Here is a 19,444-nt window from a genome sequence, read left to right as displayed (position 1 = left end):
ACATGAGACCAAACAATGCAGAATTGCTGAAGGCCGCTAATGAAGCATCCTGGTCTTCCATAATACCTCATCAGTGCCACAGGCTGATAGTATCCATGCCACGCCGCACTGAGGCAGTAATTGCTGCAAAAGGGGCCCAAACCAAGTACTGAATACATATGCATGCTTATACTTTTCAGAGGTCCGATATTGTTCTATTCTTCAATCCTTGTCTTCTTGGTTCCATGTAATATTCTAATTTTCTGAGATTGTGGATTTGGGGTTTTCATGAGCTGTACGCCATGATCATCACAATTATAACAAATTAAGGCTTGACTTATCTCGCTTTGCATGTAATGCGTCTGTCTCATTTATCAGTTTCACCTTTTAATTTGCATTACTGAAATTAATGGACTTTTGCATGATATTCTAATTTTTCGAGTTTCACCTGTAAATGTGTTTGTTTTCTCCCCCCACCCCGCCAAGCCCCAAGACAGAAAAAAAGATAACTCTTCAGGGAGAAAGTAATGGCTTTCAGTTTACAGCAAAAAAGGAAGAGGAAAGCGTATATTTCCTTGCATGATTCCTTCTACCAGTTGTTCATCTTTTCTACAAGAAAACTCTCATCCCCAAACACCACTAATTAACTGTTATTTACACAATCACTGCCCACACAATCCCGGGTACAAACCAAATATGAATGTGGATCTTGTTCAGCTTACATAAATTACTTTTCATAAGTAGGTGATGAAAAGCCACTGGTGCTGAAACAAGAATAGGCAATATCAGTGAATTACATTTTATAACCTTTTTCGGTATTCAGGTCATTCTGATACATCAATTCAAAAACTTCTTGGTTCTGGCTCTAGGCTTCAAATTCTGCTCATGGTTTAACTCGCAACCAACAAAAACAAATTCTGTGGCTTTCAAACTGTGACGCTATCCCTCCCTCTACTCCTCTCCATGGGAGAGCCCGGTAAGAACGGCACTTGCGTGTATCCAAGGAGGTGACTGTGCATTGCAACTCCTGCCACCTCTGTCCACACAGGTGGTGGTGGAAACCAAGTTAAAGTGTTTCTTATTTATTTATTTAAAAAGAAAACACCTGAAAATGAGTAGGTTTTTAAAAGATCAATCAGGCCCCTCCAAAAAGATTCCAAAACAAACAATGAGGGTCAGCCTGAAACAAATCACAGTGGGAGTCCCCCAATTTATTTATTTATTTATTTAAAAAATGCATTTATATCCTGTCAAACCCAGAGGGGAAGGAGAAAATATGCATACTTCCTGTGGGAATATGCCCTTCTGCCCCCCACATTAGATGATTCCCTGCAGGAGATATGCATACATTCTTCTTCTTGAATATATTTATTTATTTAACACATTTCTATACTGCCCAAAACCTACATCTCTGGGCGGTTTACAACAAAATAAAAACAGAAAGTAAAACATTAGTTAAAACAAAAACAAAAAATTTAAAACATTACAACAATTTAAAACAAAAAAAAATTTTTTAATATGCCCTAGTGGCGAGAAAAGGGAGGAGAGAAAGCATGCATTCATGCTACCTCCATCACTATTTCTGTAGAGCGTGAAAAGCACTCCACACTTCCTTTTCCACAAAACACTTTGGCTATGTCTCCGAAGTCTGGTGGCTAAGAAACCACTTTTAAATATTGCCGGAGACAGGTCCAAAAGCAAGTGTCACATGAAAAAAAAAATCTGAACGACCTCTTTGACAGGTAGGCTTAGGAACTCTGTAACCTTTATTTGCATCTGAAAGGAAAGGTGCAAGAGTAAACTTGTAAAACCATGATTTTGATTTTTTTTTTTTTAATTAAGTCTATAAAGAGCATCAGGAGAAATGTATCCTGCTCTGCAGTGATATGAAGTGCTCAAGTTACAGAAATGGCATCCTTGGGGCTGAACATCTCTGCTCAACTGCAAAACAAGCTGCTTTGGGTCATCGCCATTCCAAGCTTCAAGAGAGGAGAAAAGAACAAGTCTTGAGCCTCTGCCTCTCAGCCATCTTTGTTCTGTTACTAACTGAGACTCCTTGAGCTCTTTTCAATTGATAGTTTCAGATGGGCAGTCATGTTTTATCTGTTGCAGCGAACACAACAGTGAGGCTATTCTCATGCACAGGCAAAACGGAGCTAAGGAAGCCCAGCCCAGTTTTGCCTGCATGTGAGAACTGCCGAGCTCCTGGCTCACGATGGTGGCGCAGCGGCAAATCCACCTCCGGAGCCCATCTTCAAAACCAGGTTAGGGGAGCAAGCACTCCCTTAACCTCGTTTCCCCCATCATCTGCCACCCCTGGCTGCTTGAAGCCAGGGCTGGGAGACAGCAAGGCTCCTGGCTGGCATCAGGGGGATCCCCATAATCCACCATGCACTCATGTGATGCATTATGGGAGTTCCAGGGGCCTCCAGCCCCCACCCCCAACCTCCCGGCTGCCAGCAATTGTCGACAATTGTCCAGTCGGGTGATCCGTCCACCCAGCAAGGGCCGAAGATCATCTGTGGGAAGGTAAACATTTTAAGGCTTCCTCCTTGCTCACCCTCAGGCCCTTTCTTTGCAACCATGAGAAAGGGCTCAGTATCTTGTACCTTAAAAGCTGACAAACTGATAATGCAGGTGTAGTGAACAACCTCCCCTCCCTCTAAAGAGTTAATTGGAAGTGAACTCTTCTTGATTGACAGGCTAGTGAACTCCAGGGCTCAGCCAATCAGCACACCAGGTGGGTGGGATCTAGGGCGCTGTTGCCAGCACAGTGGGCTGGCAACAGTGGGATCAGTGGGCAAGGCCAAAGGGACTTTGTGGGCCATGATCCAGAAGTTTGGTTTTTAAAAAATCCAATAATTTTTTATTCGGTTTTCCCACAACATAATTTATTTATTTATTATTATTTATTTGATTTGTATAGCGCCCTTCCAAAATGGCTCAGGGTAGTAAGACATACACACAACAATAACAACAACAACAACAACAACAAGTAGAAAAAGAGGACTTCCATCTCCTCATTAGAACATGTACCAATTACAATACCAAGAACTTGCCTGTAGCTTAGTTGTTCTCCCCCAGTTAAATCACAAAAGTAAGCTCTAAGGCGTTTTTTGAAAAAACATTTTTGTTACCACTCAAAAACCTGATACAAATCCATTTTATAATATGTTTTAAGGTAAATAAGAAGGGGGGTCCCATTCCCTTTTAAATGCTTCTAGTTTATTTCTTAATAGTGCTGTTGGTTTTGCCATTTCTGCAAGCTCTAGCACTTTAAATATCCAATCTTCTTTACTCGGACAATCAATATCTTTCCATTTGTATGCAAATGTCAATCTTGCTGCTGCTGTTAAATAAATAAAGAGGGTCCAGTATTTCCTAGGCAGTAAGTTGTTATCGATGCCTAGCAATATTGTTTCTGGGCTTTTAGGGAAAGTCATGTTAAACACTTTTTAAAGCTCGTTGTATATCAAATCCCAATAGCCTTTAGACTTATTACAAGTCCACCATAAATGTATATAGGAACCCTCCTCTTTTTTACACTTCCAACATTTATTTGACATGTTATTGTACATTAAAGCCAACTTCTTAGGAGTTAGATGCCATCTATGCATAATCTTAAGGTTATTTTCCTTTAAATTAGAACAGGCAGTATATATTTCATGTCTTGTATCCATAGTTTTTGCCATTTCTCCAACTCAACTTATAACCAAAATATTGAGCCCATTTAATCATTGAAGTTTTCACTACCTCCGTTCTTGTATCTTCCAATAATAACTAATCATACATCCTGGAGACTAGTTTATCTTCCTTGTCACACAGCTGTTGTTCAAATTCTGACTCTGATTGATTAAATCCCTTTTTGCAATCTTGCTTGAATAAGGTATTAATCTGATGATACTGAAACCATGAGATATTCCAATCCTGCATAAGATCTAGTTTTTAAAGTTTGTATTTTGCACCTTGCGGAACAAGCAGTTGTCCATACATAGGCCATGTCTGTTGCATATTTTTCTGTTTTCTAGATATAACTTCCAGTGGAGATACCCAAAGTGGGATTTTTGGTTCTAATACAAGTTTGTTTTTCATCCATACCATATACAAACTTTTTCTAACATAATTATTTAAGAAGTCTTTATTTATTTTTACCTTATCATAAAACAGATATGCATGACAACCATATCTTATATAGAATCCTTCCAAATTTAACAGTCTTGAATGTAATCCATTCTTTATCCAATTTAGGCATATTGCTTCAAAATCCTCCTCTCTTACTATCATCCATTAGATTTTTAAAATTTTTCTAGGTTTTTTACCCTGCCAAATAAAATTCTTTACATCTTTATGCCATTGATCAAAAATTGACATTGTATTTATTATTGGTATTATCTGAAAAAATATAATATTTTAGGAAGAAGATTCGTTTTGATAACAGAAATTCTTCCACTTAACGATAAATTCAATCTATTCCATCTACATAAGTCTGTCTTTATTTCCTTCCAGGTTTTAATATAGTTATTTTGAAACAGTAAGGCATTATTTGTTGTAAGAGTAACTCCTAAGTATTTTACCTTTTTTTCCACATTAAAACTAGATCTCAAAGCAAAATTTTCAATATCTTCTTTATTCATATTTTTAATTAATACCTTTGTCCTATTCTTATTTATATAGAACCCTGCCAAATTCCCATATGATTCTAATATTTCCAATAATGTATCAACTGACTCTAAAAGATCTTGTAAAAACAACACTATATCGTCTGCAAAGGCTCTTAATTTGTATCTTTGTGTCCCTATTGACAATCCTTGTATTTTGGTTTCTTCCCTTATCATACTACACATAATTTCCAAGACCAATATAAACAATAATGGAGACAAGGGACAACCTTGTCTGGTACCTTTTTGAATACTGAAATAGTCTGTAAGTTCTCCATTAACCTTAATATTTGCTTTTTGTTCAGAATATATAGACCCAATCGCCCTTATATAATTAGCTCCAAACTCTATAATTTCCAGGGGTTTTCAACATAAATTGCCAGGATGTTATCGAAAGCCTCCTCTGCATCCAAAAATAACATAGCCAATTGTTTATAACTGTGCTTTTTATAATATTCTAATACATTCAAGACAGTTCACACATTGTCCTTTATTTGCCTTCTTGGTAGAAATCCAGACTGATCTTCATGAATTAACTCTACCACGACCCCCTCCATTCTTTTGGCAAGTATAGAAGCAAATAAGTTATAATCATTATTAAGTAAAGAGATAGGTCTATAATTTTTAACAAAGGTTTGATCTTGGCCAGGTTTTGGTATTAGTGTAATAGTTGCTTGCCTCCATGAATCAGGAAGCCTACCCTTCATTATAATTTCATTCATTGTCCATTGTAATGGTTGAAGCAGTACTTTACTAAAAGCTTTGTAATATGTAATAGAAAGACCATCCCGTCCAGATGATTTCCCCCACTTAGCTGGCTTAATAGCATACTTAACTTCTTTGTTGGAAATTGGAAGATTCAATATTTCCCATTGTTTGGGGTTTAGTTTTGGTAAATTCCTTAATTGTAAGAATTGTTCTACTTTATTTATATCGACCTTTCTTTTTTGATAAAACTCCTTGTAATATTTATAAAATTCTCTTTTGATTACTGACTATTGATTAATAATACCACTGGACGTATTCAGACTCGTTATAGAATTCTTTTGCTGTTCAACTCTTAATTTCCAGGCTAGATATTTACCCGGTTTATTTGCCTGTTCAAAAGATTTCTGTTTTAGCAATTTTAAATTTATTTCCATCTCCTCCACTATCAGCATGGAATATTTCTGTTTTAATACCTTTAATTGCTGTATTAAAATTTGATCATCTTTTTTTCCAATTAATTCCCCTTCCAAGTCCTTAATTTGAATCTGAATTAGGTCCTTATTCTCTTGTTTCTTTTTCCCCCAATATGCTTTTCATTGAATAAAGAAACCCCTCATCACTGCCTTACTTGCGTCCCATACTGTCTTCATTTGTAGATCGTCCTTTAAGTTTATCTCAAAATATTCTTTAAGTTTTTGTGAACCTAATTTCACAATTTTAGAGTGATTCAAAAAGGGACTCATTTAATTTCCATTGATAGTTTTTCTTTTTTCCAATTTTCCACTTTAGTTCTATAGGATTATGGTCAGAAAATATCCTTGGCAATATATCAATATCTTTGATTGTTATCAACACATCTGCGTTAGCCCAGATCATATCTATTCTCGTGTGTGTTTTATGTCTATCTGAGAAGAAAGTATACTCCTTAGCATCTGTATTTTTGATTCTCCATATATCATGTAGACCAAAGTGCTCAACTACATTAAAAAAGGCTTTTGGTAGTTTCACACCGTTTTTTTCTCATATCTATTGAATCTCTATCAGCTTGTGTTGAGACAACTCCGTTAAAGTCTCCCATTAATATAATCTGTCGTCTATCTGTCTCTATCAGTTGCTTTTCCAATTTTCTATAAAAATCCGCTTTTGCCTCATTAGGGGCATATATGCCCACTACTGTATATTTTAAATCTCCGATCTTTATTTCTACTATCAAAATTCTTCCATGATCATCTTTATATATCAGTTCCGGCTCTAAAAAGTCTTTTATATAAAAAACTACTCCCCTTTTTTTCTTAGTATCTAATGTTTCAAATTGCTGGCCAAGTGCATTATTTTGTAGGTATTTTCTGTCTTTCCTTATATGCACTTCCTGTAAGCAAATCAAGTCCATTTTTCTTTTCTTTAGATCATGGAAATTTTTTTGGCGTTTTTATATTTTGGTGTTTTTTATATTTAAAATATTTGTATAATATATTTTATATTATATTATATATTTTATATTATATTTGGTGTTTTTATATTTAAACCATTTACATTTAAGGAAAAGAATTTTACTTCCATACTGACTATTTATTTGTTTTGCTTCTCGCCCCTTATTTATTGTCTTGTGCCTTTTGAAAATCCCCTAAGATCTGAAGATTGTTCCTATATCTATGAAGAAATAGTTTTATTTTAGAATCTTCAGTTAACCTATATTTCTTATTTTTATAGGTAAAGACAACCCCTTGAGGGAACTCCCATCTAAAGGGGATTTTATTTTGTTTTGGAGTATCAGTCAAATCCCTGTAATCTTTTCGTTTCCTAAGAAATCTTCTTGGAATTTCTTTCATCACCATAATTGTTTGTCCATTAATTTCCCATTTATTTTGAAAGTAGGCTTGTATGATACAGTCTTGGGTAGATTTTGAATTAAGTTGAATTAATTATACAGTCTCTAGGCACCTTGTGGGTAACAGAAAATGTAGAATTTACTCTAAAGGCATCTTCAATAAGACCTTTGATATTAGGTAAATCTATCTGCAAAAGCTTGGCTAATTCATTTATCAACAAATCTGCTATTTTTTGAGTTGTGCTTTCTGGAATTCCCCTTATTCTAAGCATTTTTCCCCTCTGCACCAGTTGCAGCATTGCAAGCTAACTCTTCATTTTCCCTTTTCAGCTCCACTACCTCCTGATCTGCAGCATCTACTTTTTTAGAAATTTGTTTACTAGCCTCCACTATCCTTTTATTTATTTCTTCCAAATTGTTACATTTATTCGAGTTGTCTGTGATCCCGTGTTTCATCACTTGTACTTCTTTATTCAACTGCAATATATCTTGCTTTAAAACCTGTGAATCTACTTTTATCTGTTGTATGTCCTCTTTAAGAGTTTGCATATCCTGAACCATAGATTGTACCACTTCATTATTTATGTCTAATTTACTATTAATGGTTTGAAGTAACTCCCAGATTTCACCACTAGACCTATCCATTTGGGGAATCATTCCCAATGATAGTTTCCTAGCCATATAAGTTTGTGATCCAGTTGGAATATTCTTATTCTTAGACATTCTAATATACCAACCATAACCTACAGTAACATATTAGATGTTTACAACAGAATGAACTCTTCAAACAATATTCACCCCCTATAACTACAAAAGAAGTACAATTTTCACTTTGATTCCACTTTGTCATATGTTAACTCAACAACTAAATCCAAATCGAAGTAGTAAGTGTTGTTCTATAATCCACAATAGTTCCTTTGCCTCGCTTTCAGTACTCTCAGCACTTCTTCGCCAAGATGTATCTGGCTGCTCGTTCACTCTGTAAATATAGTCATGGGCTCCCTTCGTCCCAATCTCACTTTGTAGGCTCACGTTGATGATCAACTGTGCCTCAAAAGAAGGTAAGAGATATACTTCACACTCTTCAAAACACCCAGAAGTTCGCCGTATTCATCTCAGTATCTCGCGCATCAAATCTTTGCACTTTAGGGCATATTATAAGCTAACAATAACGTAACTTGAGCTACTTTAAGTAGCTTTAGCAAGGTTTGGATTACTTTAGATTACCTTAGCAGGTTTAATAACAATTTGGAAACCCAAAGGAAGGAGTGAACATTAGTCATCCCTCTCTTCGAAACTACTGCAAAGTTTTGGATCCTCTTCTGTAGATGTGTTTATAGAGCTTTAGTTCCTCTCCATGTAGGACTGTGATATTTCAACCATACCTTGACATCCAAAAGCAATATTTAAATGAGGTTCTATGTCACAAGTTGTTGTTTTCCTTGTCGTTTTAGATGAGTTTCTTAATGAATTCCTTTGTTGGCTTATTAGTGTTAAAAAGAAGTTGCAGCACTTCCGAGCTTGGTTTCAGGGCAGCCTGAACTCCACACTGCAGAACTCTCCTTGACTCTAGCCCTGTTGTTCGACTGGCACGAAAGTACCTCAGCTTCCCCATACCCCTTCAGAGCAGGAGCTGACTTTCCCAGGCTGGGTGAGTCTTTGTCATCTCCCACTTTAATCCAGTGGGGTGGGGGGAGGTTGTTGAATCCCCCCAATTGTTTTCTGCAGTTCTTCTCTCGGAGGCTCCAAGAGAAGCTTCTTGCTCAGTCAGCGCCAGAACCGGAAGTTTATTATGGAACATTCCAAGGACTGGGACTTAGGGCTTCCACAGCTGTTGCAGGCCTACAGAGCTGTGATGCATCCGAACCTAGGAGGTTCTCCCTTTGAGCTAATCCATGGGAGAGATGTCAGAGGGATTTTGGGACTGATGCGACATCAGTAGGAGAGGAAGGAAACCCCCCCCCGGGGGGGGATGTATTGGACTTTGGGGGCAAGCTCCAAGACACACTGACAGAGAACCTATCCCTTGCGCAGCACAATCTGTGGGAGGCCCAAACAGAGCAGAAGGCTTGGCATGGCCTACATGCCAGGGAGTGTATCTTTGACTTAGGAGAAGAGCTGCTGGTCCTCAGACCAGTTGGGACCAACAAATCTAATGAGGAGATGTGGGAGAAGGTCAAACTGCTTTTGAGGCGTCAAAAGCAGCCCTCAGTTTAAAAAAACAACCATCCTCAAAGCCCCAGACTTGAAAAGAACTGTCACTCTGACCACTGATGCTTCTGAGAGGGGCACTGGGGCAGAAATGATGCTATTGGGTCCAAACCAGGTCCTTCATATGGGTGTGGTCCTTAACCAGAAGTGGTCAGTGGGGGAGAACCACTGGCTACATGGGGGCCCCACAAAAGAAGAAGAGGAACATTGTGCCTTGTCACAGGCAGGGGCGTAGCAAGGTTGGAGTGGGCCCAGAGACAAGATTTTAAAATGCCCCCCCTCACTGAAGCTCAGCTCATGAAGTAAATAAATCTTAAATGAGGCTGAATAGTGGTAACAAAAAGCACAGTAAAATTTTTATATATATATAACCTGTTTTGTGGACGATGCAAGTCATTTAATGATACTAGAGAAAGACATGCTGTTCTGGTAGCTCCAGGTCTTAACACTCTGTATTTCCAAGGATGAATACAACTGAAGGAAGCCCAGGCAGGTGCGCGGCTGGGGGAGTCAGTCATGTGACTTGCCTCTGGGGGCCCCCCCAAGGCAGTGGGCCCCCAGACAACTGTCTCCCCGTGCCCTATTATAGTTGCGCCCTGGTCACAGAGACATTTTGAAGACTCCACAGGAACCTACGGATGCTTGGGGAGGATGGAGGCAACAGGACAAGAGATTCCAAATGTTACTTTGTCAGTTATTGTTTATTACCATTTTGTATTTAGACAGTAAGCTAGGAAATTAAGCTTTGTGTTCCCAACCCGACAGGAGCTGTCAACTCCTGTTTCCAGCCACCAGTCTCAATTTAAAGAGAGGGGTGTAGCGACCAGCCTCCCCTCCCACTAAAGAGTTAATGGGCAGTGAACCGTTGTCTTGACAGACAGGCTGGTGAACTCCAAGGCTCAGCCAATCAACACACTAGGTGGGTGGGACCTAGTAAGCTGTTGCCAGGAGGAATTGAGTTCTTTGTTAGAGGAGAAGCTAGGCTGGAGGTGCACAGGACGACATGTGGCCACGGAGGTTGGCTGCAGGAGAATAACTGCAGATCCTTGAAAGACAGGAGGACAGGGTGCTTGAATTCTCAACAGGAGTTTGGTGAGTTCAAGGGAAGGAGCAAGGGCTTATGGCTTTGGGACATTTAGCCTAGGGAAACATTTGTTTAGTAAGAAAACAGTGTGCTTTTAGTGTGTGCGCGCTTTTGCATATTCCTGATACTGTTATATTATTGTTTACCTGTCACATAATTAAAATAAAAAACACTAGCCTACGCCCATCCTACCTAGTGCGTTGCAAAAGACTCTATAAACATTTAAGTGTGCATTAAGGCAACCTATTTTTGTAATCCTACTAAGTATTTTTAACTGTACCTAAAAGCTGAGAAAGCCTCAGACGGAAGCAGTCTGTAGTAATTGAATAAAACTGGTTTTATTTTTGTTCTTTTCTTTTTACAAGCCTCTCCGAGTTGGTTTTTAACTCAGGAAGGGGCGGGGGTGAAGGGAGATTCCTCTGGTGCAAACATGCCCTCCAGCGTTCAGCAGCTATCAGTTTTCTCACCACATGTAGGCTTGGACGTGGAAGATTTTTGTACTTGTCCAAGAGCCAAAGTTTTCTCTGGGATTATCCCACCGCAAGCCCAGAGAGTTTCTGTAGGCAAAAGGGGTGGTGGCAGCAGCATTTTAAACCTACTGGGAATATAGAATAGTTTTAGGAGAAGCCTAGCCAGACAGCTCAGCAGGGATGATTCATCAGTTCTTTCCCTCACCTGAGATTGCTTTGAGACAAAGGCTTTAATCTGAGACAGTAGGTATGAGATTTTACATAGGAACATAGAAAGGTGCCATATACTGAGTCAGACCATAGGTCCATCTAGCTCAGTATTGTCTTCACAGAATGGCAGCAGCTTCCCCAAGGTTACAGGCAGGAATCTCTCTCAGCCCTATCTTGGAGAAGCCAGGGAGGGAACTTGAAACCTTCTGCTCTTCCCAGAGAGGCTCCATCCCCTAAGGGGAATATCTTGCAGTGCTCACACATCAAGTCTCCCATTCAGATGCAACCAGGACAGACCCTGCTTAGCTATGAGGACAAGTCATGCTTGCTACTACAAGACCAGCTCTCCTCTGAGTCAGACCATAGGTCCATCTCGCTCAGTATTGTCTACAGAGACTGGCAGCGGCTTCTCCAAGGCTGCAGGCAGGAGTCTCTCTCAGCCCTATCTTGGAGATGCCAGGGAAGGAACTTGGAACCTAGATGCTCTTCCCAGAGCGGTTCCATCCCCTGAGGGGAATATCTTACAGTGTTCTAGTCTCCCATTCATATGCAACCAGGGTGGACCCTGCTTAGCTAAGGGGACAAGTCATGCTTGCTACTACAAGACCAGCTCTCCTCTAAAAAAATCAACCCATGACTCTGCCGAGTTTTGTCAGAAGAACGTCTTGCAGTAGTCTTATGATCCATAATAGTCAGCCTTGTGCCAACTCTGCCCTTGTATCTACTTAAGCAACACTCTCATGAGACCAGCAACATCAAGCGCTCATTCACTTGCACATCTTCTGTCATCAAATATGCCATCATGTGCCAGCAATTTGCCATTCTGCCATTCACACAGGCCAGCCTGTCTCTATACCAACATAACTCCATACAAGAGAATAAATGGACATTAATCAGACACTGAAAATGGTTAGAAACGTGTGTATATGTGTGTAGCAGGGAGGGAGCATTTCAGTCTGCCAGAACATTCTGCAACAGCCCTGAAAACTGCTATACTTAAAAAACAAAAAACTAACAGATGTTATGGATAGTCCCAGGGGAACAAATAGGAGTGTGAGTGTGCCGTGTGTTTTAAGAGGGACAATTTATATACCCACTGTCAACTGAAAATAACACTACTATATTTATCTGCATTGAAGGCAACTCTGAATTTAAGACAACCCCCTTAAAAAGCAGAAGTTAAATACAGGTAAAACTTGCATTTACTCAAAAGGAATAGATCTCTGAATTTAAGACAAGCTCTTGATTTCTTATATTAAAAAAACTTGGGGGGAAACTATCTTGGATTCAGGTAAATACAGAATATGCATCTGACAAAGTGGGTTGTGGACTACAAATGCTTATGCCACTACAAATCTGTTAATCTTTAAAGGTGCCATCAGACTCTTTGTGGTTTTTATAATAGAAAACAACACCTTTCATGTTTAGATTACAGTAATGCTCTTATTGGCTTACTTCTGTCATACCTTAAAAGTTTTTTTTGTGTTTTTTGTGTTTTTTTGTGCCATTTTCCTTGCTAGAAAATCTGACCAGCTTTCTCTTACCTGGCGCATTTATGTCCTGCCTTAAAAATCTTATTTCTGTTCTTAATGCTCTCATGTATCTTGTTTTCCTTGTTAGAAAATTTGATCAGGTTTCTCTCTCACTTTTCTTTATTTTGACTTTCATTTCCATATCAGATCCACTTCAAATTGCTTTTGCTGACTTCTAAAATACTCTCGCTCAACTAACTGTCCCTTCTTTTCTGTTTTGCTTCCTACTTATGCTCCTTCCTGTCTTTGCGTTTCTCAGGCAGTCTTCTTTTCTCCACGCCCAGCATTACTCCACCAAGCTCTCTTCTTCTTTCCACTGGTAGGGTGCAATCAACGCAATTCCTTGCCCTTGAATGTCTGCTTTCTCTCTTCTCTGTCCCTTTTAAAAACACATGCGCACATGCTTGGAACCCTGCACGAAATCTATGCCACACTTAAAAACCCATTGCAACTCCTGCTGTCTCCCGCCACAATTTGTCACTCTAGTTGTATAGCCTCTCTCAAAGTATGTCACACATATATACTTCCATTCTATGCAAGGAATCTTATTTTACTGACAAAGAGCTCATGGAAAAAGAGTTCAGTACCACTTTGTTCCGTCATCACAACTCTTTCCACACGTTTTAATTAATTACGGAGTTCATAAATTTTCAGGAGTCAAAAGGGACGTCAGGTGAACACTGGAGTCAAGAAAAAAGGAAGCTGCTTTTTCGGCATCAAGTAACAATGTACTAAATGATTGATGGAGAAGCAAATACCTGAGTGTGACATCACATTTCCGTACCACCTTGTTCTGTCCTCACAAATTTGCTACCTCTTCCACATTTTTAAATGCATAACGGACTTTATAGATGATCCCACTCAGTTACTTGTTTTGGCTGGGGCTCACCATATGGTTGCCTGTGGTACCCATTTCTACCTGGCCAATTATGAAGTTCTTTAATCACTTCTGTCATTGGGCATGAAGTGGTAAGCTACAAATGAAACGAGGCTAATTACTTTAAGTCTACATAACTTCTGCACTCCATCTTAGGATAACTGCAGGCCCTGGCACTATCACACCATGCCCAGCTTTTCCCTCCCACAACTTTTTTGTTTTTGTTTTGCTTTGCTTCACCATCCTGACAATGTGGAATTCTGGAGAATCTGAAAGCTCAAGATTGTATGTCAGTCCTAACAAAGATACTGCCAGACTGCAGCTTTTGAATGTCTACTAATTATGCATTTCTCAAACTGTGAGAATATCCCAATATTGTTTACGCTGGGCAGAGCATGAGGACTATCACCAGATGTTTTTGTGCAACATGCTTTCTTCTAAGCAAAAGCATACACACGAGACAAAAGTAAAGAGTGAGATATGTATACATTATCTATAAGTGAACAGATGTTTAGTCATTCACACAAAAACATGTACAAGTGTGCAGACACCTGAACCGACATACAGCATGATATCTGAATCAGGCTTATAGTTTGCACTCTATTTCCCAGTTTGTTCAGGTATGCTTTCTTAATGCTTACCGTTAACCTTACTAACTGCTCTGCAAACCAGTTAGCAAGTACCACTCTCTTATGAAAACTATGGCGTTGGAAATAAACAGAATTTATTGGATTATACCATGCTGTATCTCTAGGCACAAACTGAAGGCAATAAGCCAGAAGAAACATCTCTGGTTAGTCAAAATTAAAAATTTGACAGCCAACATACTGTTACAAACTCAGTCCTCCCCATCACTGAAATATGAAGTTAATTTTAAGAAATCTGAATGAAATCATTAGAAGAACAGCTTACTCACATGTCCTGTTGGGGTTGATGTGCTGCTTCAGGAGATCAATGGACCCGAGGCTGATCACAAGGCGCTGTCCAAACCAGAAAGAGACAACAGGACCATACTTCTCATGGAGATTTACAAGGAACTCATGCAAGCTGCCACTGGTTATTATGTCTGGGAGGTTTCCATCTCTGTAACACAAGGAGGTTGAACAAAAATGCATCCGCGTTAGTAGTAAGTAGTGACAAGCCATGCAAAAAACTTTCTTTCTAGGAAGGAGAATCATGCAGAGCAGTACCCCAAAGGTGTCTTATCAGAACCCTCCACTCTCTCTTAGGAATACCATGTGCAGGTGTGCTTTTGCGTCAGGAGAGCTGAAGCTCACAACAAACCTAGCCAAAGCCCTCCTGGACTTTATCATAGGAACACAGGAAGCTGCCATATACTGAGTCAGACCATTGGTCTAACTCAGTATTGTCTTCACAGACTGGCAGCAGCTTCTCCAAAGTTGCAGGTAGGAATCTCTCTCAGCCCTATCTTGGAGATGCCAGGGAGGGAACTTGGAACCTTCTGCTCTTCCCAGAGTGGCTCCATTCCCTGAGGGGAATATCTTCTAGTGCTCACACATCAAGTCTCCCATTCATATGCAACTAGGGCAGACCCTGCTTAGCAAAGGGGACAAGTCATGCTTGCTACCACAAAACCAGCTCTCCTCTGGTCTTATGGTAGAGGAGATGTCTGGGTTTTCTTTTTTAAGCCCATGATGTGCAGGCTACTCCTGCCAGGAATGTGAGTGGAACAGGCCTCTGGAAGGATCAAGGAAAGGCATGGGAGGGTTGGCTTTGCTGCAAATGGGGTGATCTGGCAAGAGTTCTAGTGATCACCTAGGAAGTGCTCCTTCGCGCACTGAGTAGGAAGAACCACATCCTAAATTAATATACAACAGATTCTACAGAATAAAGAAGCCACTTACTTTTCATCAGTCGGAGTCATCCCTGGGATACCTGAAGCCTGCCTGGAAGACTAGGAAGAAGAAAAGTAACAGTCAGATTGTAATCACTGACGGTGTCCAAGCCATCCTAAAGCTAACAAAAGGCTAGAAGACGACAGCATGGCTCATAACATTAGTTAACCACCTCTTTCCTAAACTCTGGAGCCCTAAGATGCATGGCATAAGCACCTTTATTTTATTTTATTTATGTATTCTCTATGTGTACTGTGCACACACTCTGTGTGCATGCATGGAGGCCCAATGAGTCCCGGAGCCAACCCACCGCCACACACGGGCTGCTGGGGGAGCGCCAGAGCCAGCATGGTGTAGTGGTTAGAGTGCTGGACTAGGACTGGGAAGACCTGAGTTCAAATCCCCATTCAGCCATGAGACTAGCTGGGTGACTCTGGGCCAGTCACTTCTCTCTCTCAGCCTAGCCTACTTCACAGGGTTGTTGTGAGGAGAAACTCAAGTATGTAGTAAACCGCTCTGGGCTCCTTGGAGGAAGAGCGGGATATAAATGTAAAATAAATAAATAAATAAATAATTATTATTATTGCAACAGGAAGCTGCCCAGAGCAGCAGCAGCACTGGTAAGGACCTGCTTGTTTACTTTTAAAGCTACCTCCCGCAGCACGGCCCTCACCGGCCCTTGAACCACTGAACCGGTTTGTGGTCAGGCTGAACTGAACCGAACAAGTTCATGGGAGAATGGTTCAGTCCAAATTCTGACCAAACCACAAACTCTCGGTCCACGCACACCCCTACTCCAGACTAGGGCCTGGAAAGGCCCTAGTCTGAAACCCTGGAGAGCATCTTCCAGTGAATGTAGACAAGTCTGAGGTAGATAGCCCAATGGTCTGACTCAGTTGACGGAAGATTCATCAGACCCAGACCTGAATTTAAGCTTTAAGCTTTCACAGTAATCCTTCCATAATGGAATGATCATTTCATCCTGTGCATTCCACAGTGGATAGTTCTAGCTGCTCTTCTCCATCCCTTCCATTCTGAGATGGAGGTTAACCTAGAAAGGTATAGAGTCTAGATAGAACAGGGATTCTCAATGTTGGGTCCCCAGATGTAATTGGACTTTAAATCCCATAATCCCCAGCCAAAGGCCACTGTAGCTGGGAATTATGGGAGTTGAAGTCCAATAACATCTGGGGACCCAATGTTGAGAATCCCTGGTCTAGAAGAATGATTGGCAAAAAGTTCTCAATGTGGTGGATGCCGTTCGGAACAGTTCCAAGAACTCCGGCTTCCCATAGCTATCACTGCAAAGGAATCCCTTTGGCTAGCAACAAAGCTCTTTATCCTTTCCAGTATGTTTAGATTATAATTTTATATATTCAGAGCCATCCTGGAGAGCAAGCAATACATTAAACTGCAAGTGTGGTAGGGAGAATATACTTTGGTACCCTTGGATAAAATATAGTGACTAGAATATCCACATCATTTGTCACATCAGTGTCCTAACATTCCCATCTTAGGAACATAGGCAGCTGCCATATAAAGCTTAGTATTGTCTACACAGACTGGCAGCAGCTTCTCCAAGGTTGCAGGCAAGAATCTCTCTCAGCCTTATCTTGGAGATGCCAGGGAGGAAACTTGGAACCTTCTAAATGCAAGCAAGCAGGTGTACTTCCCAGAGCAACCCCATCCCCTAAGGGGAATTTCTTAGAGTGCTCACACATGTAGTCTCCCCTTCAAATGCAACCAGGGTGGATGCAGCTTAGCTAAGGGGACAATTCATGTTTGCTACCACAAGACCACTATCTGCCTACAGTTCATTGCTCAGCAGGGCAGTCATATATGCTATATAACAGACACGAGTGCTGCATGTACACTGGTGCTATGCCATCATTGCCCACAACAGTGTGGACGATATATGCATTTAAGAACTCACATACATGCTGTTAGGGATCCCCGTTGAACCAGGGTCCTCATACACGAGTGTTTAAAAATGTGTGTACATGCACACATCACTATACTACTGCAGGAAACAGCACTGATATTTAGGGCAATCATATGTGTAATATGCACAACTGCTTGGAAGTTCCAAGTTGGAACACTTAAGTCAATGATACATATTATGTAGCATCCAGGACTGCTGTGTATATATTGGTGAAACATCAGAATTTCCCACAGCAGCATTGACAACATACATGCATGCACATACAAGCATTTTGGGGGCCATATATGAGGACATCTGAGTACTCTGGCTTCCCACATTAACTATACTCATGTACATGAGTGAGCTGCATGGGCATGAATACAATGTAACTGCAGCTTGCTTGAAACTGTACACTTTTCTAGCATCTATAACTAAAGTGAACATCCACACGTTTGATGGTTAAAAAGAAAAAAGAAATGAGTTGATTCTTCATCTGACAGTATGCTTTAGAAAAGTGTAGATTCATATGATATTTTAAATTGCAAGAAAGCTGATGTACCAAGTGAAAGCAGAGCAAGAGAACACTGGATAGTGTTCCCCAGTGTCTACAATGTCCCCCATCCCCCCTGCCCCAGGATAAAATGAACAGAGGAGAAGTCAGAGTCAAGCACTCCAAAGACACCTGTGAGTAGCTAAGGCTGCAGTCCTACACACACCTACTAGAACTGTCCCACTGCACTCAGAAAGATGTACTTCCAAGTAAACATGCATACATAAGAACAGCCCTGCTGGATCAGGCCCAAGGCCCATCTAGTCCAGCATCCTGTTTTGCACAGTGGCCCACCAGATGCCGCTGGAAGCCACAGGCAGGAGCTGAGGGCACACCCTCTCTCCTGCTGTTACTCCCCTGCAACTGGTACTCAAAGGCATCCTGCCTTTGAGGCTGGAGGTGGCCCACAGCCCTCCGGCTGCATATCACAATGCATACCCCTCAGGCTGCATATCACAATGGAACTGCCCATGTTAGTGACATGAATGAATGAATATATTGTAAGATATATTCGCTTCCCTATAATAAAAGTAAAGTGCACCGTCAAGTCGATTCTGACTCCTGGCAACCACAGAGCCCTGTGGCTGTCTTTGGTAGAATACAGGAGGGATTTACCATTGCCTCCTCCTGCGCAGTATGAGATGGTGCATTTCAGCATCTTCCTATGATTCGAATTGGCAACCTTCTGCTTGTTAGTCAAGCATTTCCCTGCTGCACCACTTAAGGTGAATAGCAAGGGTTAAACACAATGTGTGTGTTGTGGGGGTGGGGGGAGTCTGAAGGGCACACTAACATTGAATAGGATAGGTTGCTGGGAAGGTGGTGTTTGTATACTGAAGCTGCAGTCTTATGCACACTTACTTGAGAGCAAGCCCTATTCAAATCAATGGGATCTACTTCTGCACACACATTTCTAGGACAAGGCTGCACAACCCTAACCCTAACCACAGAGAGCTAGTAAGTCTCTCTCTCTCTGAAAGCAGGAGGGCTTTCAGGGTACACGCACGACTTGAACTGCTGGGGAGGTCCCCGCTCCCGACCCGCACGCCCATGCTTAGCCACGCAGAACGACCTTCCTTCCGGTCTCCCTCCCTCCCTAAGTTAACTCTGTCCGCTCAGGACAAGGAAGGTAACAGTGAGTCTAATTCCGGGAGGGGTGGCGAGCGAGCACCCTGTGCTGTTGCAACAAACGAGTCTTGGGGCACCTTAAAGCCTCACAGATGCCGCGTGGGGACGCTTCTGTGGCAATATCGGGGGCCGCCGTCGTTATTGTTTAAGGTGCCCGAAGATTCTGGTCGTGGCTTCTCCGAAAGGCATCGCAAATTTACCGGGCAGAGATAAAGCACGGCTCCCACCAGGATCAGCAAGAAAGTGACTGCAAAGATGGCAAAGTCCAGCATGGTTGCAGTGGCTGCCTTCCGCCTGGAAAGGACGGCTGCTTGGCCACGTCCACGCCTGTCCCGCTCTGCAGCGCCGTGCCCGGGCTCGGGAGGAGGAGGCGGGGACTGGACTGGAGGCGCCGGACTTAGAAGACAGGAGCAATCGAGTCATCCGCTGCGC

The 19,444-nt window shown here is 41.2% G+C and overlaps 1 protein-coding gene across 2 annotated transcripts in view; it reads right to left on the bottom strand.

Moving 5' to 3' along the window:
* LOC128340265 (cytochrome P450 20A1) overlaps nucleotides 1–19,432 on the bottom strand; it is a 45,113-nt gene extending 25,681 nt beyond the window's left edge. The window contains exons 1-3 of one of the 2 annotated variants that reach the window (XM_053285217.1): nucleotides 19,213–19,432; nucleotides 15,423–15,472; nucleotides 14,474–14,640 (exon numbers count right to left, since the gene is read on the bottom strand). In XM_053285217.1, coding sequence (XP_053141192.1) covers nucleotides 14,474–14,640; nucleotides 15,423–15,472; nucleotides 19,213–19,284 — 289 coding nt within the window. In that variant the 5' untranslated portion in view covers nucleotides 19,285–19,432. The remainder of the gene's footprint in view (nucleotides 1–14,473; nucleotides 14,641–15,422; nucleotides 15,473–19,212) is intronic. The other variant, XM_053285219.1, reaches the window with a different exon arrangement.
* Between the last annotated feature and the right edge of the window lie 12 nt (nucleotides 19,433–19,444).

This window comes from Hemicordylus capensis, chromosome 1 (genome assembly GCF_027244095.1).
Source record: "Hemicordylus capensis ecotype Gifberg chromosome 1, rHemCap1.1.pri, whole genome shotgun sequence".
In the NCBI taxonomy this organism is placed as follows: Eukaryota; Metazoa; Chordata; class Lepidosauria; order Squamata; family Cordylidae; genus Hemicordylus; species Hemicordylus capensis.
The sequence above is the reverse complement of the archived record's forward strand: the minus strand, read 5'-3'. Positions and strand labels throughout refer to the sequence as shown.